Genomic DNA, 14,260 nt, shown 5'->3' on the forward strand with positions numbered 1-14,260 from the left:
GGCGGCTGGTTTTCCCGATGAGGCTATATCGTGGCAGGCGCCAGCAGCTAGGCTTCAGCAAGATGTTGATGCTGGGTATGAACAAGGCTGACGATACTGCTACACCATCCATTTTATACGCGCTCGAGGGTCTTGGTAATGCCACGGTACACACTGCCACTTTCCTGGAAAACGATTCTATTGTGTACCTCGCGCCCCCGGTCGCCCTGGGGCTTGCGCTGTCAGCCCTGCCGTAGAGACCGACACCGACCTATCACTAATCAGGTTGATGACATCAGCGGCCGCACCTTTCAGCCTCGTCATAATGAACTTGCTGCACGCTCGGCTCGGTATCAAACCCATCGAGGGTTACAGTCTCTCCGAGACGAGTCCCGGCGCCTCGATGATGGTACGTAGTCGATTTCCACTCTACCAATGGGGTTTCATTTCGTTCGAAGAAGCATCAGTTAAACGAGTAGCTTGTTCACTCTATCGATGACTATCCTGTCGCCATAGCCACTGCGGGGAGAGCTCTTCCCTAGCCGACAAGCCAAGCTCCTCGACGTCGATGATTCCAAGCGCGAATAAGTCCCGAATCTGGCCCAATTTGGTCAGCTATGCATCAAAGGCCCGAACGTGTTCAGGGGTGATTGAAACAATCCGAGCGCAACCCGAGACGCCTTTACGCAGGACGACTACTTCCGCACGGGCGCCATGGTGTTTTCGTGAAACTGCCGAGCGTGGTAACATGCCTTCGCATCACGGTGCCGTGGGCATATGTCGCGAAGGCGCCGGGTTGGGGGGAGGCAGAGGAGGAGCGGGTTGCGGCGGCCGACGAAGTCAGGCGTTGGTCCGATAAGGAGTTGGCTAACCACAAGAGGTTTCGAGGGGGGCGTCGCATCCGTGGACAGCCTACCCCGGGACGCCCAGTGGGAAGTTGCTCCGGAGGGTGTTGCGAGGCACGAAATTGGACGGAACTCCTGGCAGGCAAATTCCTCTTTTGCTCGAGGATGCCGCCGACGCTTTCACACATCCGGACTAGACACTGAAGCAGGGTAAGCCTGAGTAATATGAATGACTGACTGGATGGGGCCATGTGGCCATAAGACGGGCGGCGGTTGGTATGATATCACTTACATGATGCTATCTTCAATCCCGAGGCAGCGCTTTGATTTGCCAACTACCCCGCCTTGCTATCATCTATATACTTAGTCGGCTTAATAATGGTTGGGGAAATGCTCCGGCTCTAAGCGTGTCTAGGGGAGATGGTTGTTGCATTGGGATAAGATCATGAAAATAAAACACCCAACAAAGCCCCGGTGACGTTCCGTATCAAAGGGTGGCGTGGAAGACGTGGGCCAACAGGGGCACCGACTTCGCATCGTCAGGAGATATGGGTCGTGGGCGAGATTGACACACTCGACGACCGATCTGCAAGGGTTTTTATCCCGGTGTACAGTTAGTGGCCTTAGCGAGCCAAAGATATGGCCATGGTCCGGATAGGAAGTACATACAAGCTTTTCTTGCAGCACACTCTCGACTCTGGGAACACACTAAAACACACCGAGGCCGCGCAGCCAATGGGCTGGGGTTCCCCACGTTTGGTCACCCCATATCCCCAGATATAGCACCAGGATTCGTACATGCTTGGGGATACGGCTGACATGCATGCAATGCCTCTCTCTCTCTCTCTCTGTTCTTTGCCTGCCCCTCGCTCAGGCCCGAGACAGGGACTCCTGCCAGATTGGTTTGGGCACCCGAAGTGGCCGTGATAAGAAATGGCTGCTGCTGCTTAGATGATATCAAAGGGTAATACTCCGTTCGGCTGCCAGCGCCCGACACCGACACCCTCACCCTCATATCCAACACACCATCTCGGAGCGTGATGTGCCTGCCAAGTCGCTTAGATCTTACTGGTGTCATGCCAGCTGGTGACTGTCATCCACTTACGCTAGATGCTTCTCTGGTGAAGGCGCCCATGCCGCTTTCTCGGGCAGTCATAGAGTCGTAGCAGTGAGCGCAAACGCGTGAGGATGTGGGAGGGGGAGGGGGGGGGTTCTCTTATACGGCCACTGTTATGCTATTAGCTGCCAGATACGAGCGTTGCAGACGGGGTGAGGTGAGACGCGGGTCAGCCCGGGGCTAAAGGGGGGCAGCCTGTTATATGGCCGGAAGCCCGCTTGGCATATCTGTTGGCATCCTTGGCTTCCCGTTCCCGTCTCTTGATTCTCCTTAGACCGCGCCGCTTTTCTCCAACAAGCCCTAACCAGTATCTTCAATATTACTAGTGCATACTACCTTCGCTCACCATGTCCATTCCCGCTTTCGAGGTGGAAGATCCAGAGTTGGAAACCCAACAACGCCTAGAGCGGCGTCGTGAACTAAACCGTAAGGCTCAAAGACGGTTTCGGAGTAAGCGGTCTATTCTTCACGATTGGAGTATCTCATGACGAGAGGTCGAGGTTTTCCTCTTGACAGGTCATTTGCTCCCCTCTGCGAAATTGGCTAATATTGGCACCCGAACAGCGCGTAGGAACCAGGCACGAATACGACAGATAGAGCAGGACAGTCACTTGGCCACTGGTTGGCCGAACGACTGGCCGTGGTCTAACTCCCTTCTTCCGTGCCTTTGGCTTCCCAGAACCAAACGACGGAGCAGATGTTGTTCGAGGTGGACGAACCGCTGGCTTTGGACCTATCTGCGTTGGATTCTATGCTATACCCAACCATACCGCAGGGGGTCCCGCTCAGAGAATCCCCCAGTTTAGCCCCTTTTCAGAGCCCGGCCGCGATATCTCCCGCCGACAGTCAGCCTCTCGCTTCGCATACAGCAGCATTCACGCAAGGTGGCGCGCATCACAAAGCAGTCGTCCAGCAAATTCATCCAGCTTGGGGCGCCGATATATCCGGCATGACACTTCTTGCAGAGCCACAGGAGACCATCGTCACGAATACCGGAAGCCCCTATATGCCAGATGCTTCGATCTGGCCCAGTATGATGGACATGTCACCCACTCAATTCCCCGAAATGATATTACCCGCCTGCTTCTTTCCATCCGCCATGGATTTCGATGCTACAACAATCCCAGGAGCCACGATAGAGACTGCGTCGCCCATGGGGCCCGAGGAGGAGCTTCATTGGACCGACATGGAAAATATTCAAGCAGCGCTCTCGTGGGTATCTGTTCCAGGCACATGTGTGCAGTAGCGGCGGCTCTGGTTTGGAATGGAGTTGATCTTGACGCAAACGACACCGATGATAGCTTGGCTTGAGCTCACGCAGTTTTGGAAGGACATGATATGTACGCCCCCTCCCTTTTGTTGTTGGACAAAAAGCCCCAAGGCAGCGTTCCCAGTCTCAGCCACCTTGAGTTTCTGTGAGTTCATATATGGGTATGGTGGGCGCGCCGGTGCCCCCGCCATGAAGAGTCCATGGTATAGACAACAAAGGGGTCTTTGACCTGTCGGAGCCTGGAATACTCGAACATCAGAAGATGGTCAATGGTTCCGGTTTAGAGTGGGATATAGACTCTTGGTCAGCCACGGTTGGAAATACAGTTGTGATAAGGTACGACGTGCTCTTTAGAAATATTGACTCAGGTTGAGCTGGGGAATACAAGGGGCCTGGCTTGATGCCGCACATCCTTATCGGGTTACCTCTCGGGTCTGCTTTCAATCTACATCAAATCTCGCACTCTTGGTCATATTAGACGTTTCAGTCACGCAGTAAATAGCGTCAGAGATTTCGCTCCTTGTCTGCGGGCTCGCCATTCCTGTCCAGTGAAACATAATGGCTAAGATGAATAGTAAATTGATCAAGTCGTGAACGGGAACGTTTGAACGCCCTAGGTCTGGGCCATCGTCGTCTCCAATGCATATAAGGAACTAAATGGCATGGACCGCGATATTCCATCATCATCAATGGGTATCCCGTGAGATACGGTGCTGGATCCTGGAAGACATCGATCTTGAAAGCTGTTGGCCTTGCCTGATACTTGCTAGACAACAAAACCAGTGGGCTAAAAGCAGATATTTCATTGAGAAATGAGCCCGGCATAGAAGCATCAAGGACGATGCAAGCTTTCCTTCAGGTAGTGAAACCGGAGCTGATCCCATGTCATTCATATTCACCAGAAATATGCTCCACGGTGTATGTACAATCGTGTTACCCCTTTTGTCGAGATTTCTGTCAAACTCAGCGGCTACGACAACATGACCAGAACTCGTTCGTACATGATCAAGCTCGCTCGGAATGCGAATTTGCCGCTGTAGACCAGGAAAACCCAGTCCTACCCGACAGCGACACACTCACTCTTCCCATTCCCTTTGCGCTTGTCATGGACCTGTAAGACGCCGGCAGCGAGAGCTTTCTGGTTCGGGGCTTCTCGAAAGTCGAGCATGTACTAAAGTCCTATGAAACACTACTATTATACGAGGAGTATTGTACTGAAAACTTGGGAGACAAACAAGCTCAACACGAATGCTATCGTCGCTTCACCAAAGACATGGTTCAAACAAAGCGTCGCGGATGGCCTGGTTGGCAGTACGCGTGTCTAAGTCGATCTATAACTACCATTTTAATGTTTGGACACATGCAGGAAGCTTCATGTTTGTCTCAATAAGAAGCTCAGAAACTCCTGCGCCGCATCCTTTGGAGCACTCAGGGGCGGATGCTCGTGGTTTTGCTCATGACTGCGAAGTTAGAATCTGCATCAGGTGAGATACAAAAGCACTCTACGAAGCACTCATAAGGCCGATAAAAACCATCGAAAAACGACAAAGGCACAAGACGTATATCCTGATTGCAGCGCGAATCACGGGAGTTGGATCGCGAAGGAGGCAGAAATCGCCTTCTACCCCTGGCTGGATCTGATAGCAAAATCCCGAGGCTTTCCGCGCCCTCCCCGTATATGGAAAAAGTGCATATTCCATATTGATATTACCTCGTATCCGAATATCTGAGCTACGAATTGATACATTGTCCACATTCTCATCTTGGGAATACTGATACCTCCCGTCATCATACGACAAGCATACCTTGATACAGTTTACCACATAATGGATACGCTGAGTAGCCAACTAGATACACAGCACTCTAGTTTATTCAAGTCATACACGCCATAAGTAATTATTAAACCCATTTTTACGGTAACCCTACCTATTCAAAACGGAGTTATCATGATCATCAAACTCCGTCGCGACTACGAGGCCTTGCGCACATGGTCGAAGCACAGAGCCACAATCGCCATCTCCAGCCAAGGCCTACTAAACGTCAGTTCTACCTTTAACTTGTTGATCGGGGTTCATTAGTAACTGGGGGGCGCGCATCACAGACTGGGGTGCATATACAAGTAGAGAGAACAGGGCGAGCGTTCGCTCCACTCAACTCCGTCTTCTCGTAGGGGAAGTCAAAGTGAGCTTGCAGACATCCAGCCACTTACGAAATACAGTATCGTATAAACTACGAACGAACTGACCTCCGGCCCCCCGGACGGAGCTGTCATAGCACGGAAATAAAAATCTATTGTAAGGTGTTGCGAAGCCACGGGCCGAATGGCTACGTCGATCTGGTGCCCCGGGGGAGGAGGGGGGGAGGTGCCGTAAGGCCGCTGGCTATCAGACACTAACTACTTTACCTACTACTACATAACTCGTTAGGAAAGCGGCAAGCACCTAATCCTTAGACAGTAACTAATAACAACCTTCGAGCTGGCCTCTCTGCTAGCCGTAGAGCTAACTCAGAACGCAAGGCGGTCGGACTCCCGCTGAAATTATGTCAGTTCAGAAGGGGGTTGGATTTGGCTAGCTGGAAAGCGGTCCAATCAGTTTTCCTCCGAGCTGAACACAGCAACCGCGCTGCTGGCCGGAGAAGATCAGCGTAGCCGAAGCGGCGTACAGTCTGTTCCAACTCAACGGACGACCATCAAAGTCACACATTACCACGTGTAGTAGTACACAGCTTGACAGCAACCGCAACGTGGTTGAGACCCCAAGCCCAGCCGCGCGTGTGGACTAGAGGCCATCGGTAGATCATTTCGGCATGCGCCATGAACACCACCTGCCACCAGTCTATCTCTCCATCCCTCTTGCGTCCTCCTCCCCTGACCCTTGACGACGGTCATTGCAGGCCGTGGTTGAGTAGTAAGCAAGTGGAGAGCGAGACCAAGACCCGGCAAGTGGTATCGAAAGTGAGATTTTGAGACACACTCAGCCAACGTGTGAGTGCCGCCTCTCCTTTCCAGAGTCCAGAACACACAATCGAACACATGAGCATAACACGCGCGCTTCAGGAAACCAAGAAAAACGTGGCTCCCCAGTCGTTCTCGAAACATCCTCGATGGGAAGGAACAAGAAGGGGGAAAGCGGGCTAGACCGGGCTTGGCCTGGGTCAAGCTGAGTATGTAAAACCTTGCCAGGCGGGTGCGCATGATGGCGGAGTTTGATTCACACGAGGCTGACTGAACCTCTTGGGTTCTCCAGCCGCCCGCGTGCCCCCTCGTCACTATTTCCGGCTTTCACATAGTGGGCAGAGCTAGTAGGGAGCAAGGGGAGGAAGAAAGAGGCCATCAGGTTTGCCATAGCAGGAGAATAGGGAGCATCGGGGTCTTCTATTGGCCGATAGTATCGCTCTGGTGCCAAACCCAAGCTCTGGCCTACTGGCTAATGCTCCTTCTCAGCCGCGCCACATACTTATACTAGTACATTCTTTCTCAGGCTTCATGTTCTTCTCAGAAGCCTCATTCGGTGGCTTATCATTAGTCATAACGAGGTACTTACGCATGGCCCAGCCAAAAGCAGTATACCGTGCGGATGTCGTCGTGCACAAGGAGTAGGAGTAGAGTTGTCCACTGAAGAAGGCCATTTGCTCTAGTATTATGTCATCACAGGATAGTGCAAAGATAACAAACTCTATGTGACAAGCAAAGCTATGCGCCACCTAGCTGCATATCAGATGCGATTACGCCAGCCCAGTCTCCATGGTGAGTGGTGGCCGTATAGAGCATGAGTCAAGTGTGTGTCTTGGCTCGACGTGACGATGATCTCAGAAGCCGTTGTATGCACGAAGGCAACCTAGCCTGCCCTTTGTCAGCGTCACTTGGCCTAAAGCATACACATTCCTCGAGGGTATCCATTTGCTTGCATCGCGGAACGACGGAACGGCATGCGCATAGTGGTCAGTAGGAGATTGCCATAGTACGACTTCGTACTAGTGGTAAACTCCAGCTCTTGCCTCTCTTTGCCTAGAGACCAACCACATCAGAGTTCGCAACGAGGGGTGTTGACAGAAAGGTATCATAGAGTGCGCGCGCGCATAGCAAGCCCAGGCCGGTCTAGATGCTAGGAAAGGCAAAATAATCATCTCCATATCTACATGGACGAGTCTTGGCGGCCTACATCCTGTTCCACCAGTAAGTACAATGGATGAATGCCTATTGGTAGGGCCTGCCGGCGCTCATGGCATGAGCCAGGAGGATCCTGCACTGCGAGCTAATGGCCCTATACTACTCCTGGGTTATTGCGTCGTAGCAAGCTCTTGCTGAAATGAAGTGCCGTAGGTAGCTGGTAGTTCTGCAGGGTGGGAACTGCATACATATTGACTGCTTACGGGGCCAGTGAGTATGTAGTTAGACAGCTGCACTTGGACTATTGTGAAGTGCACCGGCTATGGAGGAATGTGGGGACCGATGAGGATCATCGAGATGACCTGCAGGCGAGTAGTATCAGCTGGTTTCTGTGCTTACCCATGGCGGCCGCCTTTCCGGTACGCTGGCGAGTAGCGTCCTACTGCCGTGAGAGAGAGATCGTAGGGAGAATCTCTCAGAAAACCAGGCCAGCCAATGAACGTGTGCGCTGCATCAGTTGACTGAGATGACCGACCCGTTGCGCCATATCGGGGCCTTCCACGTCACGGCAGCCACTCTCCACACCCATCCATTCCCACACCCACCTCTACACCTTGCGGCACTCGATGATAGGCCGGGCGAGTCGAGACCCCATCCCGTCCAGTCATTGGACTCAAAAGGGCAGCCAGCCACACAATGACACGCATTGGGGATGAGACAAGTCAACACACGCGAGAGGGTGGTGAAGGAGATGGATGTATGCTGTGTTGGTGGGATCCTCCCGGTCGACCTTTGCGCCCGGCTTCCATGCTAGAGCGGCTCGAACGGGCAGCTATTGCAGACAGGCCGATTCCTAAGTGGCTCCCCGAGTGAATGGCGCGCCCGCCTTGTCTCGCCTGCGGCCGATGGACCCCAGCCCATCTCTTCATACCCCCCTCAATCCCTCATTCCCTCCGCCGCGTGCACCGGCGCAACCCTTCTAGAGGGCTAGCCTTACTTTGTTCTGTGGTCCAATAATAACGAGTGCTACTTGAGGTAGGCTACCAGAGACGATCTGAGTAACCGTCGTCTTGCGGATAGCTGCTGCGAGGGAGTAGGTAGGTTGCGCATAATGACAGCATTTGCCTACGGGCTTAGCCAAACCCGAACCTCGAGTCTCTAGATATTGACCCGAGACCGAGATACTGAGAAACAGAGGCGCAGAGGCGCAGACGTCGTGACGACTGCGAGAGACCACGCGACTCACCGCCATGATCCATGATGCTCCTCTGCTGACATTTCCCGTGCCCCTCGGCCAGAATGGATCTGGAGAGGGACATAGGTTTTCGAGATCCGTGATGTGAGTCGGCGATCCATCGTTCCATCACAAAAGCCTGCCGACCACAATTTCGGCATCCGGTGGGTGCTATCCAACGCGGTGGAAGCCGAAGAGGGGGGCTGAGCAAACAATAATGGTAGGACAAGTAATAAGAAAGCCTGATAGTCTAGTGCCCTAGGTAGAAGACGACGACGACAAAGACCGCATAAACGTACCAGCTGTACCTACAGCAAGATGGAGACGCTGTGGTGCCCCTTCACCCCCCTCGCCCCTCTAAAGAGAGACGACGAACCTGATCTCACCGCCATGTACCGCACCCAGTCGGGACGGGCCAATCAAGAGCGGCACCTGCTTTTTCTTTCCATTAGGATCTCAGCCCGAACGAGGAAGATAGGACTGGTCACCTCGCATGGGTGGCCGGGGGCGCAAGAAGAGTGGCAGAAACATGTTTCTATTTGCCCTGTTCTCATGCATGGCAAGTGGAACCGCCTCCCCCAAGCCTTGGTTTTTCTGGGCTTGGAGGGGTCTTGGCTCCAGTCGTTACCTGTCGCGAACCTACACGTACAACCCCAGGTAGGTATCAATCAATGTCGCTTGGACCCGAAGACACCAGTCAGTTCCAGCTGCAAGAAGCAGGAAAATACAGGGCCACTCTGGGCACTTGCACCTGGGAACTTAGTAAGAGTGTGGGCATGTAAGATTGCGACGGCAAATATACATGCGCTTTTCTTTTTTTCCACGATGCACTGCAACCCACCCTCCCTACAGTAGTAGCGGGTGAAGAAGAGGAGCATTAGCAGCCATGGCCAAGCGAGCGCAGCGGCAGCAGCAGCAGTAACATGGCAGAGAGATCCGCATGTTCAACGGTCACAGTCGTTTCTTTTTCCTTCTCTTGGGTCTTGGTCACCTTGCATACACCCACTCTCGGGTACCTATCTCGATCCACAGTCATATGTAGGTTAGGTGTGTTTGCAACGGGGTCGACGGCCAATATCAACCAAGGAAATATGCCCCGTAAGGTAGTATACGTACGTACTTGCTTACATGTCGAGGCCTTCTCCTGCATTCCGTACTATAGTTCGTTGATCAGGCAGGCAGTGCTGCTGCTGCTGGGCATCTTCGAGAAAGAAAGCAAGAAAAGGCCTTGGCTCGTTATGGCATGTTGTGCCGCGGCCGGCTGAACCCGCTGGACTGGGACGCTACTTCTTTCTCCCTCTCTTCTTTTGTTCTCGGAGGGTTCTTTTTGTTTTTCCCTCTTCTAATCTTGATCCTGACTGACGCATCCCGCAAGTTGCGACGAGTGCAATGGAAGCGTCACCGTACATGGGGAAGGAATCGAAACTCCTAGGGACATACCGAGTTGGGGCTAGTGTAGCAATATGGTGCTCCGCTCGTGATTGGCTGCGGTGTAATAAGTCTGACGGGATCGTCGAAATTATCGGGAAGGGGGTGGGGGGTTGCGTGGGTAAGCAGACGTGGTACGGATTGGGAAGAAATCCATGATTTAGGAGGTGGGCGGTCGGCAGTTTCGGGACGATAGATGAGCAAACCCACCTGGCCTTGCGACTACTCACCACATCCCATGCAACCTCAGGAAGCGGTCGTTGCCTTTCTGGCCTCAAGTTGATTAGCACGGAGGTATGTGAAGGGAGCTAGACAAAACATATCATATTGCTACCACTCAGATCGGGGCGACTGCACGGCTGGGGGAGCAAGTTTCACTAGGTTAGATACAGTAAATTGCAAGCCAAGCACCCCATGGCGACATTGTGCTTGTGACCAAGGGCAAAAAAGTAAGGCGGGTGGCGCATTTGGCGTGCGCCCAATCATTCCCGCCTGTCAACCCGACACAACCCATCAAACCAAGTGACATCAAAATGCAAATGACGAGTGCAAGTTCACTTGCTCAGGTACAGAGGAAATTCACAGACAATTGAGAAGGCAGAAGGAAATAGGTATTGCTTGGTAATGTGTTCTGGTCGCCCAGACTTGTGTATTTGTATATTTGGGTAATGAAGCAAGCGTCTATCAATCAACGATGACCTCAATCCCAGGGGTCACCAACCTGGACCATGGCCCGGTTGTTGGTGACCACCACCGTAGAAACGTATAGTTGCGCGCGAGTCGACTCGGCGCAGCAGGCTTTCGCCCAGGTGTATCTAAACTTCGTATTTCCCGTAAATCTCCCGGCTCCATTTCCAGAATCCGTTTGAAATGAAGCAGCAGGTATCCGCGTATCCTTTGAGAAAATCCATAGAAGAAAAAAGGTATCATCCAAGCGAAGGTATCATGGGCCACTCCGCCCCCGTCTAAATGCGCCCCAAGCTGCCGCAATTAAGATGACAGTCGAAAAAAAATAAGAGGCCATCCAAAAACAAGAGCAGCATGCGCCGTGTAACAATGCAGTGGCTCTGCCCGTGCTCGCTAAAGCAAAGTCCGTTGGCTCCCCAGATCTTTTGTGCTCTTAAACAATCCACCAACTCCGCGCTGATAATAAAAACAAAAGAGAAAGACATAATTTTTTCGGTCCAAGTAGGTACAATCCGAATGTGCGCAAAGTGCGCCAAATCCCAGGCTTTTTTTGTTGGTCCGATGGTGTAAAGAATATCAGAATCCCAATATAGTAAATCCGGAAAATGACCAGGACGGTTCCAATAAATAGGAAGACGTAATTAAAAGACCGATGGTGTAGATCCCTCGAGACTCATTGGCTTGAGTCCAGAAAATGGTAATATGGTATACAGGTATACACGAAGTATACACTTGCGTCGAAAAAGGGCCGTGGTAAATGCGAATTGGCACTAGCCCAACACAGGCTGTGTATGGGGTCCAAGTTCTAATAGCAGCCTTGCAAGTTGAGTAGAGGTGCCGGGTGATGGTATGGAACCGACTGGTGCAACGGGTTTGGTTGGCTGTACCGATGGATCACATCCCAGAAGTTGTAGGGAAAATGGGAAAACTTCCCCTGAGCCGGTGTGCAAAGGTTGGGAACCGGAGTTGGTAGAGTGACCGGGCATGGACATGGCTGGCATACTTCTGCGGCCGGGTTGTGGTATTGTGGCACAAACTCCTGTGGAAATGAAACCTTGGGCTCCTCTAGATCGTACATGTCCGGCTCAGGGTAGGAAAGGTCCTCCGGAATTTCATCGTCGTCAAACTCATCAATGGTCGAGCAACTCGAGATCAATGAGCCGGCATCAGACGAACAAGTGGATTCCCCATCGGAATCCGAGGAGGCAGGTGACAACGGTGCATCGTAGTTGCTGAAGTCGTCCTCGTCCACGACCGCGGGTTCACAAACGTAATCGATCTGCTCGGGCGAGGCAGGTAGAGAGCAGGGCTGAGCAGGGCTCCTGACTGGCATGGTGAACTGAGAAGATGCCTGGATGAGGTTTCTCAGTTCGGGTAACGTAATTCGGTCCTCCGGGTTGCGGGGTGAAAATCCGGCCCAAGATGTCGTTCAGTTCATCCGACAATGGCAAAATGGTTTTAAGGAAATCCGGGCTCCTGGTAAAAGCACGGTAGGTTGAATCCTCGAAAGAGGCTTGTTTCCAAGGGTTGCGGCCACAAGTCAGGTTAACAAGCACGACTCCAAGGCTCCAGACATCATTGGGGGCACAGAAATAGAATGGTCTCCTAGAGGAAGGGTCCAGGCATTCTGTAGGAGAGAAAGAGAAAAGGTTAGTACATCCAAACGGAGGCAGATGCGAGAGCATGATTGGTCCTACCTGGCGACATATAGAACGTCGATCCACAACCGTAGTCCTGGATCGGTCCTGATGAAGTGGCCAAACCGAAATCGGCAAGCTTGATGGTTTCTCCACCATTGGAAACGAGGATGTTCTCGGGCTTCAGGTCTCGGTGGTAAATACCCAGAGTATGGCAGTGTTCCACCGCATCCAGGATCTGCAAGAAGACTCGCTTTGCCAGGTCGTCCTTACCCACATATTGGCCACATTCAGTGATATTGAAGAAAAGATCTCCCTCGGGACAGTATTCCAGAACAACATAGGTGCAGTCCGGGTCGTCTACGATCTTCAACATGGAAACGACGTTGGGGTGTGCCGAGGCGAGATAGTGTAAGCGCAGTTCCCGGTGCTGGAAAGCAACCTGCCGTCGGTCCAGCGGCGACCCGTCCATGTTGAATTTGCTCAATGTCTTCACGGCATATCGAATGCCGGTCTTGATATCAATGGCCGAGTAGACAACACCGTAGGCTCCAGTACCCAGGATCCCTATTAACTGCAGGCTATCGCCGAGAAACTTCCCTAGCCTCTCCTCGGGTGCAATCGGGGTGTAGCGTTGGCCTTGGCATACCGGTGGCAAGGCAAAGGGTTGTTGGGCGTATGACGGCGATGCCGGTGGCGTGGGATATCCGTACGCTGGCACATGCTGCATGTTATATGTCGGAACACGGTCCGGTCCCGGGAAAACCAACGGCTTGAAATCCAATGAGAGACACAGAGATTATAGGAAAGAGGAAACGGCCTTTCTACGACAGTATCCTCAACCAACAGAGTAGTCCTGGGCTGAAATCCTAAAAGTGGCCTGGTAGTATGTCCTTGGATCGCAAAGTTGGTGACCACAAGTCAACGGGTTAGGCAGGCCGGGTATAGTGTCGCCGGTGGGAGTAAGGAAGGTCTGGAAGGTAAGGCGTGTTTGGAGAAGCAGTGGTAGGTGAGGGCGACGAGAATGGAGACGGAACTCCAGGGGATTGGTGAGGTTGGGAGAGGATGCTTCTGCAATGAGTGAGTGAGGTGAAGTGATGTTGAAGCAAGATGCGACGGGGTAGGTTGATGTAGATATTGAGATAGCCTTGGGTACAAGAGACTAGGTACCCAAGTATAGTCCCAGACACACAGACCATCGAAACGGCCTTGAGTTTCTCTCTCTCTCTCACTCTCTTCAGTCCCAGTCCCAGTCCCAGTCACCCTCGCATGTCAAAAAGGGCCCCGTCTTGCGTGTTTGAGTGGCTCAATCAGACCCTGGCCAGGTTAGCTTGAGTCTGCAGCAGCAGCACCCACAATGATTAGGAGCCACCTGCCTGCTAGACCCTGGCCGGACTAATAATGTAGCCAAGTAACCATGTACATGCTCTCTCCCATGATCCACCCTCATACGTCTGCGCGCTATTCTTGAAATCGGGTGCCGCTAAGGGCGAGGGCGGCCTGGGCGCGGTGGAACCGTAGGGGAAGGGAGCAAGGGAGGGTGGAAGCCAAGGACTGGATCCTGTTGCTGCAATGGCGTCCACTAGAGTGGTAAGGATGCGCAACCTAAGAGCAAGGACCGAAATTCGTGACGCCTTAGCCAATATACGAACAGCAGGGATATGTCTCACACACGAAAATAAGTGGTCCACTCGCAGAGAAGATGGTGTGCCACTGACACGCCCCGGCTGGGAAAGCGAGACAGTCCATGGGCCCATGTTGTTGTTCTTCTCCTCGTCCACAGGAGGGAAAAAAGAGAGAGAGAGAGAGAGAGAGAGCAAGAGAGCACGAGACTGGGCACAGCTAATAACACCCCCTCCACCAACGCCCAGGTCGGCCCTTGTCTGTGGGAGAAAACGGATGGAAAAGAAAGGCAGAACAGTGGCGTGTATCTCTCACTCTCAGTCAGTGAT

At 52.6% G+C, this 14,260-nt stretch overlaps 3 protein-coding genes across 3 annotated transcripts; 2 read left to right on the top strand and 1 right to left on the bottom strand.

The window, feature by feature from the left end:
• Positions 1-17: 17 nt before the first annotated feature.
• On the top strand, positions 18-567 carry PG994_010719 (uncharacterized protein; the record flags this gene model as incomplete). The annotated part of the gene is made up of 3 exons (XM_066862128.1): positions 18-220; positions 265-388; positions 496-567. 3 exons carry the CDS (start codon positions 18-20, stop codon positions 565-567), a joined length of 399 nt encoding a protein of 132 aa, XP_066711238.1.
• Positions 568-2,288: 1,721 nt separating this feature from the next.
• On the top strand, positions 2,289-3,187 carry PG994_010720 (uncharacterized protein; the record flags this gene model as incomplete). Its single annotated transcript, XM_066862129.1, has 3 exons — positions 2,289-2,367; positions 2,549-2,845; positions 2,907-3,187. The coding sequence occupies 3 exons, from the start codon at positions 2,289-2,291 to the stop codon at positions 3,185-3,187; spliced, it is 657 nt and encodes a 218-aa protein (XP_066711239.1).
• Positions 3,188-11,476: 8,289 nt separating this feature from the next.
• On the bottom strand, positions 11,477-13,038 carry PG994_010721 (uncharacterized protein; the record flags this gene model as incomplete). The annotated part of the gene is made up of 3 exons (XM_066862130.1): positions 11,477-12,022; positions 12,051-12,298; positions 12,369-13,038. 3 exons carry the CDS (start codon positions 13,036-13,038, stop codon positions 11,477-11,479), a joined length of 1,464 nt encoding a protein of 487 aa, XP_066711240.1.
• Positions 13,039-14,260: the final 1,222 nt, after the last annotated feature.

The sequence above is a fragment of the Apiospora phragmitis genome (assembly GCF_038363925.1).
Source record: "Apiospora phragmitis strain CBS 135458 chromosome Unknown utg000010l:1.0-9815664.0:1.0-9183399.0, whole genome shotgun sequence".
Taxonomy (NCBI): Eukaryota; Fungi; Ascomycota; class Sordariomycetes; order Amphisphaeriales; family Apiosporaceae; genus Apiospora; species Apiospora phragmitis.